Source organism: Pantherophis guttatus, chromosome 2 (genome assembly GCF_059756535.1).
Source record: "Pantherophis guttatus breed Tessera chromosome 2, ASM5975653v1, whole genome shotgun sequence".
In the NCBI taxonomy this organism is placed as follows: domain Eukaryota; kingdom Metazoa; phylum Chordata; class Lepidosauria; order Squamata; family Colubridae; genus Pantherophis; species Pantherophis guttatus.
The window spans coordinates 209,908,732-209,930,837 of record NC_142064.1 but is presented as its reverse complement, the minus strand read 5'-3'; the positions used below and the strand labels follow the sequence as shown (position 1 = coordinate 209,930,837).

The 22,106-nt window shown below is 37.2% G+C and overlaps 1 protein-coding gene and 1 long non-coding RNA gene across 3 annotated transcripts in view; one reads left to right on the top strand and one right to left on the bottom strand.

Moving 5' to 3' along the window:
* Positions 1–22,106, top strand: part of LOC132710893 (uncharacterized) — a 34,554-nt gene that overhangs the window by 7,539 nt on the left and 4,909 nt on the right. The gene's annotated exons all lie outside the window — the stretch shown is intronic.
* Positions 9,444–22,106, bottom strand: part of HEMK1 (HemK methyltransferase 1, mitochondrial release factors N(5)-glutamine) — a 54,170-nt gene continuing 41,507 nt past the window's right edge. The window contains exons 10-12 of one of the 2 annotated variants that reach the window (XM_034440305.3): positions 14,873–14,986; positions 13,356–13,457; positions 9,444–11,347 (exon numbers count right to left, since the gene is read on the bottom strand). In XM_034440305.3, the coding sequence (XP_034296196.1) occupies positions 13,403–13,457; positions 14,873–14,986 (169 nt within the window). In that variant the 3' untranslated portion in view covers positions 9,444–11,347; positions 13,356–13,402. Of the gene's footprint in view, positions 13,458–14,872; positions 14,987–22,106 lie in introns of both variants that reach the window. The other variant, XM_087887698.1, reaches the window with a different exon arrangement.

Genomic DNA, 22,106 nt, shown 5'->3' with positions numbered 1-22,106 from the left:
ATGTCCTCCAATTTGTTCACCGGGTTTCAATCTCGAACCGTGGAGTTCAGACATTTTTAGTTTTGACTCACCAGTTAGTGGAGAGACAGAAAATGCCTGGTGAGGAGCCTGCACTTGGTATGCTGGCTGTGCTGGCAGAAATGCCTGTGGTATTTGTTGTGCCTGTTGTGGACCTAAAAATGGTCTTGGTTGTGCCATTGGAGGTGGGCCAGGAGGTGGCCCTATTTGCACTTGTGGCTGGGGCACATATGTAGGCATTTGTAGCTGCTGTGGCTGATGCACTGGAATCTGCTGTATTCCAGTTGCCATTTGTGCTTGAGCTGCAATATTGGCATGACCTGCTGGAGATGCAGTCATTTGCCTTTGCTGTGTTCCATCTAAAAGGACACCAACACCGCCAGGGGGTGTTTGAGTTTGGGCCTGTGGAAACACTTGTGGCATTTCAGCTTCCTGTAGTAAATTACTTTTGCCAGCAGATGGTGCTGCACCTTTGGGCAGCTTTGCATACGGGACATTGTATGCTTTAGAGTAGGAGTAGTTATGTAAGACATGTGTAACTTGATCAGGGAGACTTTCACGTGACGTATGCAGTGCCCTCTGTCTTAATTGGCCTGACACAGAATCCACCAGGGGGAGTGTCTTTGGCTCTGAGCAAGAAGACAATATGGCGCTTTTTGAAAAATTTAAGTTATCTCCCATATCTTGCTCAAGCATAGATATAGCCATTTTTGCTTGGGATAGCTGCTGTTCATAGAGTTTTATACGGTAGGCTTTCATGGCCATCTCACGCTGGGTGAGCTTAGAGCTTCGAGGAGAATAATGAATTGTTTCTCTCTCTGTGTGGGAGGAATTTTGCTCAGCAGTGCTTGCACCGAGCTTTACAAATTCAGAAGGTTCTGGGGAGACTTTTTCAGAGCTTGGAAGATCAGAAGAAAATGTTACTGACCTCAGTCGTAAATCATCATCTTCAAAAACAGCTTCTGTCTTATCTGTCTCCATTTCTGTTCCCACGGCTTTTTCTTGTTCCAGGCGTGTGGCTGTAGTAAGGGGCTGGAAATCTGGAAACCTCCTTTCTGCCACCTTCTCAGCAAAAGTGCTTAGGCTTAGCGCACTGTAAGCCGCCCTGAGTCTCCGGAGAAGGGCGGCATATAAATCAAAATAAAAAAAAAAAAAAAAATACATTTTGTATTTGTTTTACTTCTGTTTCGGCATCTCAGCAATATAATTAGCGTACCTCAGTAGCTAAAAACTAATTGCCTATGCGCTCTTATCAGAAGTAACAAAAACAAGGAAAAAGCCATAAATCAAACCATCCTCTGCTACCAGAATGTCAGGGCATTTATTAATCCCATGTTTGGCTCTGGGACTAATTACCCTGGTTTAGAGGAGAGGAGATGTATCGTGGCTTATTCCAAGTTGTAATAATCTGAAAAGAAACGCGAGGAAGGTTTCTAATAAAACTCATTTATTTGTTATAAAGAAAATAAAACACCTCACTAACTAAGAAAAGTTAATTGTTACATTTTTGAAAATAATTCTTGCCGGCTATGTCAGCCGGACCTTGGCAAGAGAACAAAGGAAAGAGTGTGAAGAAGCAAGTGAAGGAATGTGGGTGGATACGGAAACACGTAGCTTACTGATAAGAAGTTGGCAAAGCTACGGAGAGCCAGACAGTCCAGAAATAATGAGCTCAGCTGGTAAATAAAATAACGCAGTGACAACCAATACTGAAAAAAGATGGAAATTTGAACAAATGGCAGAAGGGTATTACTAATTTTGTGTGGGTAGGAAAGAGACCAAGAATAAAACGAAAAATAATGCAAGATACACGTGAAAGAGGAGGTCTCAAAATGCCTAATTTAAGATTGTATTACGAGGCAGCTGTGCTCTCAGTAATTAGTTATTGGATTAATTCAACAGAAGAGAGAATATTGAATATTGAAGGGTATGATTTGTTATATGGATGGCATGCATATTTACTATATGATAAAAAGGTGGATAAGAATTTTAAAAGTCATATATTAAGAAATGCATTATTACGTGTATGGAAAAAGTATCAATATAAATTAAATAATAAATTACCTATATGGACAATACTTAGACATATGATAGAGAATATAAGTGTGGAACAGAAACAAGATGTGATTACTTATAAAGAGCTTCTTATCTTGGAAAGAGGCACATTGCAATTAAAGTCTTTAGAGGTATTAAAGGAAGAAAGGAAAATACAAACTTGGTTTCAGTATGGACAGTTGTATACTAGATGGAAAGAAGATCAGAAAATTAGTATTTTGCAAAATGAAGAAAATTTAATAAAACAAATCCGGGATCAAAGTCCAATGCATATTAAAAGGCTGTATAATGCATTGATAGAAATAGATTCAGAAACCAAGTTAGTGAAGGATTGTATGATAAAATGGACACAAAACTTTGGGGAATCAATAACCATGGATGTATGGGAGAAAATATGGGTTAGAAATGTAAAATTTACTCAAGCCCAAAACCTGAGAGAAAATTTTTACAAAATGTTTTATAGATGGCATTTAGATCCCAAAAAGTTAGCTTGTATGTACCCAAGTTTACAATGTACGTGTTGGAGATGTAAATGTGATGATGCAACGTATTTTCAGATATGGTGGACATGTAAGAAAATTAAGGCATTTTGGATTAAGATATGGTGGATTATACAAAATATTCTTAAAAGGAAGATAAAATTTACTCCACAGTTGTTTTTATTGGGTATAACTGTAGACTGTACAGTTATAGAAACTAATCTGTTTTGAATTTAACAACTGCAGCCAGACTTTTGGTGGCGCAATATTGGAAGAAGCAAGAACTACCTACTATTGAAGAATGGACATTAAAAGTAGCTAATTTGGCAGAGATGGCTAAAATCTCTGCATATTTGAAGGATCGTTCAAATGAAAGATATGTACTGGAATGGAGAAGATGGATTGACTATATACAAAACAAATATGGGACTAAAAAGTTGCAAATAGCTTATGAATGAAATATGTAGATGATTTTTCTTTTTACTCTGACATTTTGGTACTTATGGGGGAGTTAAAGAGTAAGGGGGAGTTAAGAGCTTATAGTTAGTTTGTTTATGTTAGATTATGTTTGCTAAATGCAATACCCTGTATTTTGCTCTGGGAAGTCGGGGGGGGGGGGAGGGAGAAGGGAATAGGTGGGGGGAGGAGGGGGGGAAATTTGTTTGTAAAACATTTTAAAACATTTCAATTAAAAAAAAGTTATATAACATTGAAGAAATGGTGAAATTGAATCATTAAAAGAAAGGATGCAAAAGGAGAGACAAAATGAAATGTGAATGACAAAAATTAAAATAATTGATTAATTATTTTAAATAATTAAAATTGTTGAATTGTCCCATGGCAAGTTAGCTATGGTGAGCTGGCCATGGTGAGTTGGTCATGGTGAATTGGCAGCAGTGAGTTGGCCATGGCAAGTTCGCCGAGGTGAGTTGTCCCATTCCAAAGCGAAAGGAAGTTGAACTTTTAAAAAAAGTTAAGAGAGACAGCTTCAGTAATAAGGAATACTTTTTCTCTACATGTATGTAGGTGCAAGGAGAGGAGAAAGGAGTATTCAGAAAGTGATGGATAGGGTAAGAATAAAAATGACAGAAATACCCCAAAGCATCCTGGATGATGAAATGTATGGGGTTTTGTGTGTGTGGAGGGAGAATAATATATCTGCAACTTTTAAGTTAAGACAGAAGATTGCTCAAGACCCTAAGAACACCCTGATTTCTAGGAAACCAAAGAGACAGATGGGCTCATATGGTGCAAGAATATTTAAATTTTCATTTCACTTCTGTATAGATTTGATGACAACTATTAGTTAATCTCTATATTTATTTTACTGTATTCTATGCAAAGCAATCAAAATAGATAATCTAGCAAGCATTTAACATAAAGAAAGATATTGATTGCTTTGTTGGAATCAAAGACAAAATCAGGAAAGAAAAGAAGGTGGAAAGTTGATAGTAATACACTTTAGCTACAGTCCCTTAAGCATAATTTCTTCAAGCCATATACAATTTAATTGCGGCCAAAAAGTTCTGTGGTTAGGATGAATTAATGCTTATATAGACACAGTAATGTGTATTGAGAGTTTTGCGTCATTTTGGGCATTCAAAGAGTTGGTTTCATAGCTCCCATAATAGATTTCATGGAAAGTGCAAAAGTTACCAGTTTTATGAATTGTCACAAAGAACTAGACCAGACAGTGGAGTTTTTATAGTTTCTTAGGTTTCCTGGAAAGTTGTCTGCTGGGTCACGTGAACTTTCAACATATCATTAAGCCAATTATTGAATACACCGAATCATGGAGTTGGAAACAATCTCAGAGATTGAATTCAACCTCCTGCTTAAGCAGGCTCTGTTAATGCATTTCAGAAAGATGACTATCTTGCTTTGGTTTGAAGTTCTCCAATGAAGGAGAACCATTAAGGGACAGTTCTTGTCATCAGAAAAGTAGTTATAATAGTTAATCTGAAATTATTTCTTTATAATTATATTATACTTTAGTTCTGGTTCTGTCCTCTTGGGCAACACACAAACATTTTCAGTCCCTAATATATATGACAACTTTTAGAAAACTGAAGACTCTTGTATTTGCTCAGTCCTTTCTTCTGTTGGCTAAACATATTTTGTTTTTCTTACAACTTGCTTCCATATCCTACATGATCTGGATTACCCTGAATTTGCTCCAGTTTGTCAATGCCTTTTTCAGACTGAAGTTCCGAGAAATGGACATAGTATTTTGAGTGGGGCTTGGCCAAGGTAGAATGGAATAATTTATTCCCAGGGATTCCGACTGTATCAATGCATTCCAAACTAGTATTTTCCTTTTTAGTAACTGGCTCTCTTTACCCAATTTTCCACAAGTATACCCAGATTTCTTTCACATAGAATCAACTACCACCAAGTCAGTTTGCCCCAATTATATAGTGTTGATTTTATTTTTCCTCCCTAAAAACAGGACATTGCATTTATCTTTGTTAAATTTCAGCCTGGTTTTTGACCAACTCAAGCATATTTAAATAGTTTGAATCTTTTCTTTCTCTTCTAAACTGTTAGCTACTCCTCCTAATTTTGTGTTGTCTGAAAATTTGATACCCATCTTCTCAACCCTCATGTAATTAATCCAAATATTGAACACTACAGGACTCAGAACAGCTCTGTGGCATTCTACTAATGTGAAGCCATGTTATTTCACTTATCTTTAACATACACATTAAACTAAGCCATTATCCACTGGGAAAGAAATAATTCTAAGAGAAGAAAATGAATCAATCTGTGTAATCATCTTGCAGCAGCTAACTAGGTGGTCTATTGTTTCTTCAGCTTCTTTGTAGAGGTGGCATTTGCTGTCTGTTTTTCCTTGTCGATAGCTTTGTTTTTCTTTCAAATCGATACACATGTAATTTTGGGAAGACAGATTATTGTGAAGAATATCTTAAATATAATTATTTTAATTACTTTTTGGATTTGTTACTTTTAATTCATTTTATTTACAATAATATACTTAGTTTCTTTTCCACTGTGCCAATACCTAATGTGGACCCTTTTCTTATATATTTTATAATTTTAGGAAGAATTAACTTTCTCTGATTTTAATTAAATGAGAATTGACTCAGTAGTTAGAATTTAAAATATGGAGAGTAATCTTCTCTGTTTGTGTATGCAGCAATTCTTAATTGTTTATGAACCTATAAAACTAGATTACAGTGTGATCTGAACAGATTCCAAATGCTTTAAGTTCTGATGACTCAGTGATTTTCTAGTCACAATGTGTGAAGAGCTATATAAAAATTGTGACATGCACACACTCGTTATCACGGTCCTTTGCTTTAGACTCTCTTGTACTGTAGGCAGAGGTGGAGAATATAGCTCAGTTTCTAGGTTTCTGGTTGAACTCCTGTTCAAAAAAATACAACATACTGCCTAATTAAAAGGAGGCAAGTTTAGATCACGCAATAAAAAAAATGATAAGGGCTGGTTTCGTCACATTGGGAGGATCATTCTTTAATAAACTGAAAGTTTACAACATGCCAGTAATTATCTTAATATGAATTCAAACTTACTTTATGAAAGTTTCTATTATATAATGGATAATGGAAGATCTTACAGTAGTAAAACCAACAACAAAGTTTTCCAGTGTAGGCAGTTCTAATTGATAAAAGGAAGAGGAGACACATTGACTCTCTGAAACCTAGTTTGTTGTTGTACTTGTCTATACAGTATTTGTCTGAAGGAGAGAGGGGGTAGGGTCACTCTCTGACACAGAGTTCCCTGAGGAATATCCATTTTATATCTACAAAACTATAAATTGAAGGATTTATATGAGGACATTTTATATAGAGCTTTTACCTATCCTAAGATAATTAGAGAGTAATAGTAGTAGTTGTAGTAGTAGCAGTTTTATTTGGACATATTATCAGTATGTAGGTTATCACTTTTAGTTAGAGTTCTGTAAACTCCTACTTGTTTCACACACCCATGTTTCATATTTCAAACACCATAAAGCCTTCCTCATCATACAGACTGATGCAACAGATCAGTTAAACAAATGGGTTAACACAGTCTTTCCCAACCAAATATTATTTAGACATATGAGGATTGCAATTCCCAGAATTTCTTGCCAGCATTACTGAAAATGCACAATGTTATTAAAGCTGAGGTGTGCAAAGGTTGATTAAAAATTCAATTAGTTGTCACTGAAAACATGGCTTAAAGTTCTGGTTGAGAACTGGCTTAAAAAAACGTGGCTTAAAGTTGGTAGATTTTTTTTTAAAAAAACCCACTCACTCTCAGTGATACTGGGCAGCTTACAAAAATGTGTATATTATGTTTACTAATAGTACTGTCTTTTTGTTACTTTAAACATGTTTTAAACGATGCTGATGAGATTACTGGAGTAAACTATATATGGTATTTACACCATATGTTTGTATAAATGTGATTTGAAGTGAAGAAACGGATGTTTAAAGAACACTTCAAGTTTTATTTCAGCGCTATGAAAGGAGTGATTGTGATAAATGTTTTTATTGACCTACTCTGATCCACCAATAGCAAAACTTTGGATCTTAAAAGTCATTCTTAAATTATATTCTGATTAGAGTGCTGCCGTTGCACTCCCTTTGGAATGGAGTGTATCAGCTCCATTGATGCTTGTGGAGAGTATAAGATATGGGGTCTTTTCCATTTCACTATCTAGGCATGGAGAGCATCTCACTACAGGATAATGCCAGCTATACTAGTTGTCTATTCATTTTTGTATGCAGTACTGCTTTTTAAAAATTCCTTTAGTATTATTCTGCCCCAGCTCCGGATCCCAAGGAGTGTGACACAAAGCTCCAAAAACTCCGTTTAATACAAACAGACCCCTTTCAAAATGCAGGCTTTCAGTGCAAATGTCCTTATCAGCCTGCTATGAATTACAGAGAATAAACAAAGTCCGACAAGGGTTGGCAACCAGCCCAGAAACCACGATATAACAAGAAACTCACTCTCAGAATGCTCTGCGTAGTAATTAAACATTGTTTACAGCAGTGTGCGCTATCTGTGAGCGAACTTAAATAGGCTAAGGGAATGGTCAATTAGCCCCAAGCCTTACTCTCGAGGAGACCTCCTACTGAGTAGCTACTCCTGCCTTTTGGCAGCCCTGCGTGCTCGAGCATTGAGAAGAGGTTCCTCTACTTCATCCTCTTCACTTGAAGGAGCCTCTGGAGGTTCTGAAGGCCCTGGCTGAGTCTCTGCCTCTGGCACCACATCTTCTTCAGCCTCCTCGCTGTCTGACTCGAGCGCTGGCTGACAGGCTGCTGGCGCAACTCCATACCAGCCTCCTCATCGTCGGGATCAGCCACAATCTGTGCAGGCTGCTGGCGGGCCACAACAAGTATATTAGGACTTAGTGGATGTTTGAACATAGATGAGACTGGGGTTTTTTTTTTTTGAATGTTCAATATTTTTCCATAAATATGACCTAACTAATATATGATCTGTTCTCCATAGAAATCTTAAAACTGGGTAAAGAAAATCCAATTAAATGAATCAAAAATATATTGTTCAAAAATAGAAGAAAACTATCCAAAGCTGCATATTTGTACGTAGTAAAAAAAAACAAAAACAACAACAACAGGTGAACCTTTGCTTTCAATAACAAGTGTGCTCCCTTCCCCCGGACAGCAATAATTGGAACTAAATGTTTCCAATAACTGTTGATCAGTCCTGTGCAAATATTGGTTTAGTTTAGAGGAATTTCAGCCCATTCTTTCTTACAGAACAGCTTTGAGAATCAGGAATGCTGGTGGATTTCTTCGAGTTATTAAATGTCTTCTGTTTTAATAATTCTTTGCTTGTCCTTCATAGATGTTTGGGCAACAAAATAGGATCATATATTACAACTCATTAGACACATCCTCAACTTATGACTACAATTGGGTTCAGAACTTTAATCGCTAAGTGACGCAGTTGTTAAATGTGTCTGATTTTATTAGCTTTTTTCCTCCATGAACATTAAGCAAATCTGGCTTCCCCCTTTGACTTTATTTGTCGTGGAATGGCAATCACATGACCCTGAGATGCATGCTGGTTGCTAAACACTTGACTGCAATAATGCTGCACTGGTTGTAAGTGTGAGGACCAATTATAAGTAACTTTTCAGGGCAGTGTCATAACTTTAAAAGGTCACTGAACAAATGGTCATAAAGTTGAAGACTACCTGTATATTACCTGAAGACAGTAATTATCTAAAGCCAAGGAGACAATTTCAAATGTTTTCTTTTTTTTAGGTTTGTAGATATTTACTGATTTGGAGATTACATAACATAACTTGAATTCGTGTTGTTGCCTGTTATATGATACTGGACCAGTTTCCTCTTAATTTACTTTGATGTGGAAGGATATTAATCTACTAAGAAAAAGAAGAGAAGATATAATTAACATTGCATTATCTCTACCATAAAGCATGATGGCCTCTGGAACTTTTGACTCATGTCTGTAAGAAAAGAACAGAATTACTTATGATCTCTAAGCCTAAAGGATGGGACAGTAACTCTAGTAGCACAGAGGTCTATTGTAGCATGGATATATTCATAACATGAAAGGTAGGAGATCTCAAATGTCCCCCTCCTGGCTCTACACTCAATGTTGCTCTGACTCTTGTTGTGGTTTAGTGGCTTAGTGATTACTCTTGGTACCACCTCTTCCAAGGAGACATCTCTCCTGCTGTTTTCCCTGTATCAGTGGCACGTGAGAAAGACTGGGCTCCCATGAACTGTACTGCTCTCCTGGTAATTACAAAGTAAAAATAAGATAATTGTAGTAGCACCACTCCTAGCTATACAGTGTGGAGCTGTGTGATTAAGATATTAATCTTCTTCCTCTCCAACACTTTGGAAGATAGATCAAACTCACAAGTGATAAATAAAACCAAACTTTATTTAAAAATAATCAAATGTGAAAGCCTTGTTTAATTTTAAACATTAACATGCAAATAATCAAAGGTAAATGATCATATATGCTGAACGGCTTCACAACTATTAATTTTCAGCCAAAGAATATACAACCATGTGCTGCAGCTGCCAAAAAGCCAATGCAGTCCTAGGCTGCATCAACAGGGGAATAGTATCAAGATCATGTGAAGTATTAGTACCGCTATATACCGCCGTGGTGAGACCACACTTGGAATACAGCATCCAGTTCTGGTCACCATGACACAAAAAAGATGTTGAGACTCTAGAAAGAGTTCTGAGAAGAGCAACAAAGATGATTAGGAGGCTGGAGGCTAAAACATATGAAGAATGGTTGCAGGAACTGGGTATTTCTAATGAAAAGAAGGACTGGAATGACATGATAGCAGTTTTCCAATATTTGACAGTCTGTCACAAAGATGAGGGGGGCAATCTATTCTTTCCAACCGAGATGACAGGGGCAGGTCTTAGTTCCATTGTGTGGGATGAGTTTGAGCCTGTGACTCCTGAGGAAGTGGACAAGGCTGTAGGAACGATGAGTTCCTCCACTTGTTTGTTGGACCCATGCACTCCTGGCTGGTTTTGGCCAGCAGGCAGGTGACACGAGGCTGGCTCCAGGCTTTAGTTAACACGTCCTTGAGGGAAGGGGCCTTCCTGCAACCATTAAAGGAAGCGGTTGTAAGAAGCCTCCTCAAGAAGCCTTCCCTTGATCCAGCAGAATTAAAGAACTTTCGTCCAGTCTCCAACCTATCCTTTGTGGGAAAGGTTGTAGAGAAAGTGGTGGCACTTCAGCTCCTGCAGGTCATTGGAGGAAATGGATTATTTAGACCCTTTTCAGTCTGGCTTCAGGTCTGGCTACAGCACGGAAACTGCTTTGGTCATGCTGATGGATGATTTCCGGCGAGCCCGGAATAGATTGTGACCAACTACTACTCTAAGCAATTTTTCACACATTTTATTACCAGGCCAAGTACTGCTCTTACTGTAAATGTGCATTTGATTTTTCCTCATTACATTTGACTCTGTTAAATTTAATTCTGTTATATTTAGCCAATTATAATTTTGAATCTTGTGTTTTTAGAATATTAGCTGTTCCATCCAGTTTTGCATCATCTGATAAGCTTTTAATCCACCTCTTTCTCTGAATCCTTACAGTGTTGAAAAGTACTCGGCTCAGAACCAAGATCTGTGTCATCTCATGCCAGATTTAGGTTGAAACCACTTTTCAACAATTTAAGTATGATTTTTTTAAGCAACTTGTGGATCCATCCAATTATATGCTATCCAGGTAATATTTAACTATTGTGTTAATCAAAATGTTGCTATTTGGTATAATGTTTTGCTGAATTGCAACATGTTATGTCTACACTAGTCCCAGATCCTACTAAGGAAATTATCTGATGAAAAATGTAATAAGATTAGCCTGACAAGACCTGTTCTTGACAAAACCATCACAGATACTAGCTATTACTGGATTATTTTCAAGTTGTTTACAAACCAATCACTTTTTAATCTTTTCTGTAGTTCTGTAGTTCCCTAGATCCTTCTTACCTTGCATTTGTCATCCTCTAGTTATCTGGCATGTTATCAATTCATGAGTTTTTCTTAGATGAATTGGATCAGCAAGATTGAAGCTCTTGGAGATGTGAAACTCTTCAAGGTCAATACATACTCCCTGACTATATTTCTATCAAACACAGGCTACAATCTCTCTCCCCCATCAGCGCTTCAGGACTGTTCCATGGACACATATCCTCTTTTGAGGTCTTTTCATAGAAGAGTGAGGATCTCATTGTTGGAATGTAAAGACTGCCTGCAAATTAAACCTTTGGAGCACGAAGCTTCAGCTTACTGGAAAAAAACAGAAAGTTCATTTGAAAATAAATGAAACAACAACAACAACAACAACAATCCAGCTAATTCTAAAGGATAAATCAAAGCCTGGTATCAAGTAGCTTTTCTCTTCTTAATCAGTTGGTACATCATATACACCAGTGGTCGGTTTCAAAAATTTCTTCTACTGGTTCTGTGGGTGTGGCTTGGTTGGCATGGGGAATTCTAGGAGTTGAATCCACCTGTCTTAAAGTTGCCAAGGTTGGGAAACACTGGTTAGATGAAATGAACTGAGGATATCCAGTCTCTCACTTTGACCTCTTTGCTGCTAGGTCAACCAATCTTTGACTTTCGAACAAGGAAGTCAGTCAGGCTGAAACTGAACAGAAGCAGTTAACAGGGCAATATTTTGTTGCAGTATTTCAATCCTAACTCTGGGGATAAGCAAGCATAATCTTTACATGGTCTCTTATTAGAGATTAGGCCTCTGATTAGGCTGGAATTTCATTTGCACCCTTGGAGCAAAGTGTCTCTCCAAGTCAGAAACCACAGCAATTTTCCAGCTCTACTTAAGCTCCTCTTGATAATTACAGCCATGTACCTGCTTCCATGCACTGGAAGCACTGTGCCACCACCTGGCACCAAGCCCAAGTTATTTCTAAGAAAACTGACACTGTTGAACAGCTATAGTAGTATACTCACCCTAGAGAAACCCATCTACTAGCAGCTGCTGGGCAAACAAAACCCAACCTCTGCACATTTATTGTCGAAAACCACTATTTACCGTACTTTCTTATCCTTAATTCTACAAGGAACTGAAATCTGTGCCAACTTGTACCAACAGCATAACATGTCATGTAAAATGATAAAACATTATTATTACCTGCCTGCAAATTTATGACACAATTACTAAGTCTTAGAGAGCTTGTAGTTAAACTATAAAGGCTTTCCTTGTTAGAACCTCCTCTCAAGGGACATCTGATGGGTTTGGGAATGTCACAGCACTTATAGGCTGCCATGTTAATATATCTTATGAAAGGCATCTGCTATCTTTTGCCAAAAGTACATTAGATGTTATGGTACACACTGTAATGAAAAGACAGGTTGTTCTTTAACAATGCACTTTGGCAACGAACCCCATCTCGTGCACGAAGAAATGGCAATTCCATTTGTGTCCTTAAAGTAGGGTCAGCATTTGTGGTATCATTTTACAGATCATTGGCACAAGGTTGAGGAAATGAATGTTACCAGAAGGAAGAAAACAGAAGAATGCAGTACAGCGATACAGGCAGCATGTACCAGTGGAAAGTTATATTTGGATCCAGCTCCAAATAAGCAATGAACATATTGGGCAGATTTTTTAAAAATGCAAACAGCTGAATATAAAAGAGTGCTTTTTTCATCCCTAAAATAATGCACTGGAAAAAAGCAACATGCCATTTTATAATAGTATTTATCAAAAGGAATATTAAGCAGCAAAATTCAATACTGATACATTATCAGTATACAAAATTCAATACTGATACATTATCAAGCATAATGTATCAGTATATTACTTTGAAGCTTCCCTCTGATGTGTACTAATTACTGATACATACGTACTTTGTTCTTTTGTTCAGCAAATTCAATTCCTGCTTCTCAGTACCTGGTTTACAGATCAAAAACTCTAAATAGGCAAATCCTTAAATAGCAATTAGAAGAAAATGGAAAGGAAAGGAAAAATAATCTCTAAATTTCTCCTTATGATTTAAAAAAATGTTTCAGTATCTCATGTTTCTGTAAAAATATTTTATTCTGTATTCATAGTATTTTATTCTTAACTCCATTCTATACTTTTAAATTTAGAAATGTAAAGCAATTATAAGATCCAGAACAATAGCAATTATACATTGGATAGAAATGCTATGTCTCTTACGTAACAACTGGAATAATCACAAAATAACTTGAAAATTTGAAGTAAGTCATCCTCAGCAAAATGCAAGCTAGCAGATGTTATCAAGAGACATCTGGCTTTCTGAGAAAATACCCTTAGAAAGCACTGTAAACACTTCCAGAGTTGGGAGACAGAACTAGTCATGATCCTTGGCGATCTTCTTTCCTATGTTTTTGAATATGCAGAAACCTTGGCCTGGATAGAAATAAGACAAACCACAACATTAAATCTTACTAAAAAGAGTATAGAAGTTAAAAAGGGAGCTTTGTAGCACTTTAAAGACAAGTACATTTTACAGTATGAGCTTTCTTGAATTTATTAGATGTTGAAAGTTTTATAATCCCTTAATAATATGTAAGAATGGTTTTAACTAAGAGCTGTAGGTTACAAAGAATTCATTTTAAATCCCCTAGTACAGGGGGTGTCAAATTTGATTTCATTGAGGGCCACATTGGGGAGCCAAGATGAGCATGGCCAGCTTGAAGTCACTCATGTCGGGGGCACCTGTGGGGCCCAAATGCTCTGCCAGTGAAAATGGGCTCCTGAGCTCTGTTTTCGGCTGGGATGGCCTCCTGCAACCCTCTGCAAGTGAAAACAGAGCTGCGGGGGCCACACATGGCCCTCCCAAGCTCCATTTTCAGCTCAGATGGCCTCCTGAAACCTTCTGCCAGTGAAAATAGAGCACGGAGCCCTCCCAAGCTCCATTTTTGCTGGCAGAGGCACCACGGGCGATCTTTTGCTGTTTCCAGGGTGGCCCCGCAGGCCAGATCTAAGCACCCCATGGGCCACATCTGGTCCGTGGGCCTTGAGTTTGACACCCCTGCCCTAGTATGAGATAGTTTGTATCTGGAGACAAAGATGTTAATTAATTTTTTCATGATGTAAATAAATTTCCAAGCTATTTTTAAGTTTCACAAGAGTCATTTTACTACTCCAGGTGTTCAATGAAAAAAATAAAGTACAATATTTGGCCCAACTTCTGCATAATAAATAAATAAACTGAAACACGTTCAACAACATTTCACCGTATTCTATGCAGAAAGCAACATCTCTTTTCAATGTTTCCTAGTCTTCCATGGAACTGTTTGATGCACAGCATTTATATACTTGACTCAACTTTGGCTTCATAACATACAGATAGTCCTCAACTTACGATCACAATTGAGTCCAAAATTTCTGTCGCTAAGTAGGACATTCGTTAAGTGACTTTTGCTCCATTTTTACGATCTTTCTGGCCACAGTTACTAAGTGAATCACTGCAGTTGTTAAATTAGTGACATGGTTGATAGGTGGATCTGGCTTCCCCATTGACTTTGCTTTTCAGAAGGTCACAAAAGGTGATCACAGGATTTTGGGACACAAATATGAGTCAGTTGCCAAGCAAATGAATTTTGATCACATGACCATGGGGATACTGCAGTGTGAAAAACAGTCACAAATCACTTTTTTCAGTGTCATTGTAACTTTGAACAGCCACTAAACGAACGGTTGTAAGTTGAGGACTACCTGTATTGTGGGTTGCCTATAGAACTTGGTACAAGGGTTCTATAAGATGCTTGCTGTATAAAGAAACAAGAAAAGTGAAAATCTAGGAATCCTCCACATCTTACTTTCCATAGAAGTCCTTGTGTGTAGCAGATACAAAGAGGAACAAATCCGGATGACTGGACAGCCAATTTGTTACCATTTTGGGGTGCCTGGGGTCAACCTCCAAATACACACTCCTGAAAGAGGAAAAAACAACCATCTTGTTTAAAACTTAACATTTTAAAGTACATTTGCAAATGTAAAACATATTGGGGTGGTTTTTGCAACAATTCAAAGACACTAAACTTCCAATTTAACCATATTTATGGTTTGGTTTTGGCAGCTTTTTGGTTTTATTACGAGCACGAGTTAAATGAAAAATTGGATAAATGCTGATGCAATCATATGCCCCTTAGGGTAAGGTCTCACAGATCAGACCCTTGATTATGAGAAAGAAATCTCCCATCATGCCGTAGATCCTACATTCTTGTAGAGAAAGATCCATTTAATGCTGCGTGTGAAATCCATTGTTATTCATCTCTTTCTTTTATCTGGGGAAAATAAACTCCATTTCCTTTATTATATAAATTAATTAATATTTATATGAATAGTACTGGTTTAAAGTTTGGTGAGGTCTGACCCTCCCAGGGGTAGCTTTGCCCAAGTGACTTCCTCATTTTTTGTGCCAGATCCTCCCTTCCATCAAAGCAGTTCAAGCGTTTTTAATGTAATTCATTTCCTCATTTATAGAAATGTCTTTTGTGAACATGATTATGCAGTCACATCACTGTACGTTTTTCAATTTTTGGTTTTACCAGCTTTACTGTTTCTTTTATTTTTCTTGTTGCATATATTGATTTATTTTTGGGTTGTAAGCCACCAGAGATTTCCCTGGAGATTTCATTAGCTCATCCTCTTTTATCTTTATATCATTTAGAATTGTTTGCATCTTTTCTTGTCTTTTTGTTCAGCGTTTTGTTCTGTTGAATAAATTCCCCTTGCACAAATGCTTTACTGACATCCCATATGATTTTATTCTCAGTACACTTATTGAAATTATTCTCAAAAAAATTAAGACTCTTTTTACATTTTTCCACTATCAATTTACATTGTACTAATCTTTCATTTGATCTCCATCTATAAGTCCCATTTCCATCTATAAATCTTCTTGTATATTAAAGCCACTAAATTATAGATAGAGAACACTTTTGGCAATATTTCGATTTTGTTATCACAAGTGGCCAAATTTTGATTCTATTTTGATCTATCAGAAAGATCTATGCCTTTTTGAAAAATACGTATATTCTTTAAAATCACCACATTTATTTATTTATTTATTTATTTATTTATTTATTTATTTATTTATTTATTTATTTATTTATTTATTTTTCATATTTGTATACCACCCTACTCCCGAAGGACTCAGGGCGGTGAACAGCCATAATAAATACAAATACATATAGAAGTTAAAAACTATTAAAAAACAGATTAAGTAATTTAGGCTCAAAGATTAAAAACATCCAAATTTATCTAAAGAGGTTTAAAACCCAATTTAAAAGCCAGTTTAAAAGCCAATTAAAAAGGGAGTTAGGCCAGACCAGCTTGTTGGAATAGAAATGTTTTCAGGGCACGGCGGAATATGCGTAAGTCTTAGATGTTTCGTAACTCCGGGGGAAGCCCGTTCCAGATGGTAGGTGCCCCCACAGAAAAGGCTCTCCCCCTGGGGGCCGTCAGTCGACATTGTTTGGTCGATGGCACCCTGAGGAGTCCCTCTCTATGGGAGCGAACTGGTCGGTGAGAGGCTATTGGTGGCAGGAGGCGGTCTCGTAAATACCCTGGTCCTGAGCCATGGAGCGCTCTAAAGATAGTAACCAAAACCTTGAAGCGCACCCGGAAGACCATGTCTTTTTTTTTATGTCTCCATATGTTAATTAATTCAAGATTATTCATCATTTTGAAATATATTTTTGGTAGTTTATGTTGCATCATTTAAATTCCCTTTACTGATGCTCTATTTCCATGATGGTGAACCTATGGCATGTGTGCCACAGATGGCACATAGAGCCTCTCTGCGGGCACACGAGCTGTCACCCCAACTCAGCTCCACTGAGCATGCGTGTGCGCCTCCTGCCGGCCAGCTGATTTTTGGGTCTCTGCATGCACAGGGGGTGGGGGGCATGTGCGGGGTCCCTGCAAAAGGGGGTCACACACGCATGCATGGGGGAGAGCGGGGGGTCACACGTACATGTGTGTGGGGGGTCACGTGTGAATATGCAGGGAGAACGCAGGGGGTCACGTGCGCATGCGCATGGGTGAGGTACGTGCGGGGATTGCACACGCATTGCATTATGCACTTTTGGCGTGCAACGATAAAAAAGTTAGCCATCACTGATCTATTTTGTTGTGGGCAGACTACTCAATTCCAGTCTCCCACTAGGCACCAGTTTACATATGACAGCTCCATTAATTTTCACTTAACTCCATTTAAAAATGTAGCTTTATTTTAGTTTGGAGCATAAATTCCCACTAAAAGGATCTTATCTTTATTTAAAAGGTACATGTAAGCCTTGACTTACAACAGTTTGTTTCGTGACTGTTCAAAGTTACAATGGCACTGAAAAAAGTGACTTATGACTGTCTTTCACACTTAAGACCATTGCAGCATCCCTATGATCACATGAACAAAATTCGGATGCTTTGCAACTGGTTCATATTTATGACAGTTGCCGTGTCCTGGGGTCATGTGATCATCTTTTGCGATCTTCTGATAAGCAAAATCAATGGGAAATCCAGATTCACTTAACAACCGTGTTCCTAACTTAACTGCCATGAGTCACTTAACAAAGGTTGCAAAAAAGGTCGTAAAACAGGGCTAAATTTACTTAACAAATGTCTCACTTAGCAATATAAATTTTGGGCTCAATTGTGGTCATATGTTGTGGAATACCTGGACATTCTTATTTGTAAGGGCTATCCAAAATTTTGTAGTCTACAAAGTGAAATGCCTTAAAACATAAGCTGGGGAGGGGGGGGGAGAATCCTCTTGATTTTTTTCATTATTAGATGGTACCAATATATTCTCAGGTGCCTCTTTTGAAAATAGTTTGAACATCCGGCAAAGTACTTGTTCCATGAAGTATGGGTTGCAAAATCATGATTATTATTATACTAGCATAGGAGATAAATGAAAGTGCTCTGTACTTAAAGCATCCTTCAGCACTGATTTTTCTAGTATTGGGATATAAATTCATCCTTGTAATGAGTTATCTATAATTGCCTAGAAACGGCTTACAAAAATTAACTGCATCTACTCTAAATTCAGCTGGCATTTCACCAATTCTCACAACGTTGCTGTTAGCAATTATTTTCCTAGGAATAATTTAATTTTACTTTTCAGAATGTCTGCTCTAATTCAGAGATCAAGTCTTAGAACCAATGGTCTCTCTGTGCACCCATGTGGCTGCAGCAACCATTGCACAAGAATCTGTATTATTGAAGTAATAATACTTGATACACTGAGATGATGCACCAGCAAAGGAAGGAGAGATAGATAGAGAGAAACCCAGAGAAAGAGGGAGGAAGTGGACAGGAAAGCTTTTTGTCTGGCTCTTGGGAACTAGGTGGAAGTATGCAGACCTTCTGTTGACCTCCAGGCAAAGAAGGGACTCAGCTGTAGCAGGAAGAGGGTTAAGTTCTTGCTCAGGTCTAAGGCTGAAGCCAATGATGCAATAGGTCAATAATGTAAATTTAATCCCACAAAGATGTCAAAGCAAGTAGTTCAAAGATTGGTGCCAGAGACTATTACAATATATTAAGAAAATTGAAAAGAGACAAGAAGTTTTAAGTTATTAGGGCTTCGTGGCATAAATGAATTAGTTTAAACTAAGGAAAATTCTAAATGCCTGCCTGAGCAGATTCACTAAATATTTTCTTACACTAAAACTGAAGATGTAGTATGCCTTCAAGTGTAGAAATCAAAATTTGTTACGATTTTGCTGATGGAAAGCTGTGAAATTCATGGCAGACTGAGTACCTGAATAGACACTCAATCAAAAAGCCCATCTTTTTGCACCCCAAGCAAATTATGAAGAATTCCAGAAGGCAGTGGGATAAATCACTTAAGAACAGAATCAAAACTAATAGGAAAGTCTGAATTGCAGCCGATGACGTCGTTCCATATAGACTATTCAACAAAGTTAGATGGACGTTGAGTCACATTGCAATAAAAGTATGAATTAGAAATTACAAAACACTAGTTCAATTTTTCTCAAAGGAAGTTGAGGATGGGAATGATCTGCAGCCAAGTACTGTTTGACAATTTATTTATTTATTTATTATTTATTTTATTATATTTCTATACCGCCCTTCTGAAATATTCTCCTCAATATTTCAGAATCCATAATGGTCTGTTTTTTAATGGCGCTACATGTGCCACTTGAGATTTTTGAGCTTGCTAAGGCCAAGATAAGGAAGCTGAAAGCACAATATTTGAGATACTTTGCTTAATTTTTTTTTTGCTAGTATGATAACCAAAATAAATAATGATAACATGCCACGGTATTGAGCCATCTGGCGGGCAGATTCCCAGATGGTAAAGTGGATTGCATTTGAAATATTAATCTTGCAACAAGATAGTATTTTTGGCAATGAAGAAATCCAGTATCTGGTTTGTAGGTACTCAAACATTCTCATAAAACAAATTTCATAAAAAATTTCTGCTATAAGAAAGACTTACAGTAAGTAGCAAAAATAAATATAATGAAAAAGATTTAGGTATTAAATTGCAACCTGGCTTAGCTTTCGCATCGAAGCCTGTAATATGGCGCACAGATTTAGTAATAAAAAAAGAAATATGAACTTTGTATAATTGATGACATAGGTCACAATGTAAGTGATTGATTTTAGGGTGCAATTTTTTTAAAATTTCCCGTACAATGGAACTTTAACTTGCTTGTACCCAGAAATTATTATCTATTTCAGTCACTTTTTAACATTGTTTTGATGTGTGTGCATTGTACAAATAATATAGTATAATTATTGTTTTCATTTGGATAAAAATATGTAAGTTCTCATTTGTTAAATAATTTTGAAGTTTACATTTTATACACGTAAAGTATTTTATGTGCTTTTTTTTGAAAATACGTTAGCAAGGACAAAGGAACCACAAAATGGACAGTGATGATGACTTAATCATTTTGTAACCAAACTCATGCCTAATCTTACTCATAGCATTTTGCAGTCCACAAAATAAATTGACAACAAAACAACGAAAACGAAATAAAATTTTTCCTGTTTCTCACTTCAAACATTGAATCAATCAGGCTCAGTTAAAGTTACATATGGAAGAAGTTCACATTAGTGAGAGAAGGAAATTTTTCTTCTGTGCTCTTGACTTCTCTATCTTGGGACGAGAACTATGAGAAAAAAATTGTTTTTTGAAAAAATTGAGACCTTGGAAAATGATAGTTAATGATTCAGATGACAAATGAAAGTTCTCTCAAAGTTTTTTCCTTTAAGTTGGTCTTCTAAGAGAGCAGGAAAGATCTTCTAACCAGTTTTTACTCTATGCTTTAGAACAGGGCTCCCCAACCCCCAGTCCACGGTATGCCAGCAACTGGGCCGCACAAACAAGCAAAGCCTCATCCGCAGGATGCAGGAAGCACACAAAACCATGCCTCCTCCGGTCCATGGAAAAACCTTTCTCCACGGAACCGGTCCCTGGTGCCCAAAAGATTGGGGGGCCACTGCTTTAGAAGAAGAACTATATTTTCTCTTTGGTGAAAATTATTTGAAATTTTCGTCTTATTCAAAGCTTGACAAGAATTTTCTGTGTTGTGTTCTATGTTGTTTGCTTTTTTTGCAAATTACCTTCTGTTCTTCTTTATATAGCATATATTAGAATAACTATAATAAAGATATTGGACTGAAATATAGCAAGCATTTTGCCTGCTGGTTTGAACAGAGTTTTACTTGTAAACAATGAAACCACTTAGAATTTCTTATCTCCCAACCTGTTTTCATGCAGATCACTAGCAGCAGAGCAAGGTTTTCTGGTAAACAGGTGTGTCCATAATGACAGAAAGATACACCAAAGCCAAAGCACAGGATGATATTGGGAGAAGCAGCTTTTATCTTCCCCAAAGGAGCTCTCGCAAATTGCTATAATTATTTATGAACGTAGTCCAAGAACATAGAACACTTCCATCCAATGGTTTATCCTCTTTCAATGTTTCATTTATAATTCTAGCTTTTCCACTATAATTTTCTTCAATTATATAATTCTTAAGTCTCAAAGATCCACAAGCATTCTTGGAAACAGCAGTTTCAGTCAATATTACCGGTAGTTAAGGGCTATGTGAGAAAAAAGTTCTTTATTCTTATAACTTCACATTTTTAAAATTGCCCAAATTCTCAATGACTCTGGGCAAGGTACAAATTGAAAACCATAGAAACAGAGTAACAGTAGTCAACAGAAAAGCAAGATGGTCACCCTGCTGAAACAGACATAAGAACCCCTCACAAAAAGAACCTAAAACTTGCCCTAGAGTAAAGTCTGGGAGAAAAGCCTGTTTCCTGGGTCTCATCAGATGACATTGTTTAATGAACAGGACCCAGAGCATGCTGACTCCATTTAAACTTGTAGGATGGGCAGAAACCAGTGGTGGGTTGCTATCAGTTCGCCCCAGTTTGGGCGAACTGGTAGAGGCGGTGGTGGGAGGCTCCGCCCACCCACCCGGACATAATCAAATATGGTCTGCGCATGTGCAGAAGTTTCTGCGCATGTGTGGACGTGGTAGTAAAGCGAACTGGTAGCAAAGATAAGTGAAACTCACCCCTGGCAGAAACAAAAACAGTGAGAGAGGGATGGTCCCTCAAATAACTAACCTGATGCCATACAGAGGTTTGTAGGTGATAACTAGACTTTAAATTACACTCACATGTCTATCAGTAACCAGTGTAGGTTGCACATTGTGTTGGCGATAATTTTCACACTATATAACTTATACTTCTGAGAACAAAGGCAATTAATATAATTTAATAGTTCGTTCGTCCAAGATATATGGTAATATAAGGCAAAGGAATGACCACCTGTATGTTTGTATTTATAATACACCTTTCTTCTCCCATGACTTGAACAGTTTCTTGCTTTCTAGTCTGTTGCCTTAACCACTAGATGAAAGTGACTCTCATATATGACTCTATATGACCTGTCAGTAAATATGTTTTTTCCTCTCCTTTCCTACTCAAAAGGTGACGGAGAGGAGACAGAATTCTACTCAGAATTTTAAAAAAATAGTTTCATTCTCCATCTCTCTT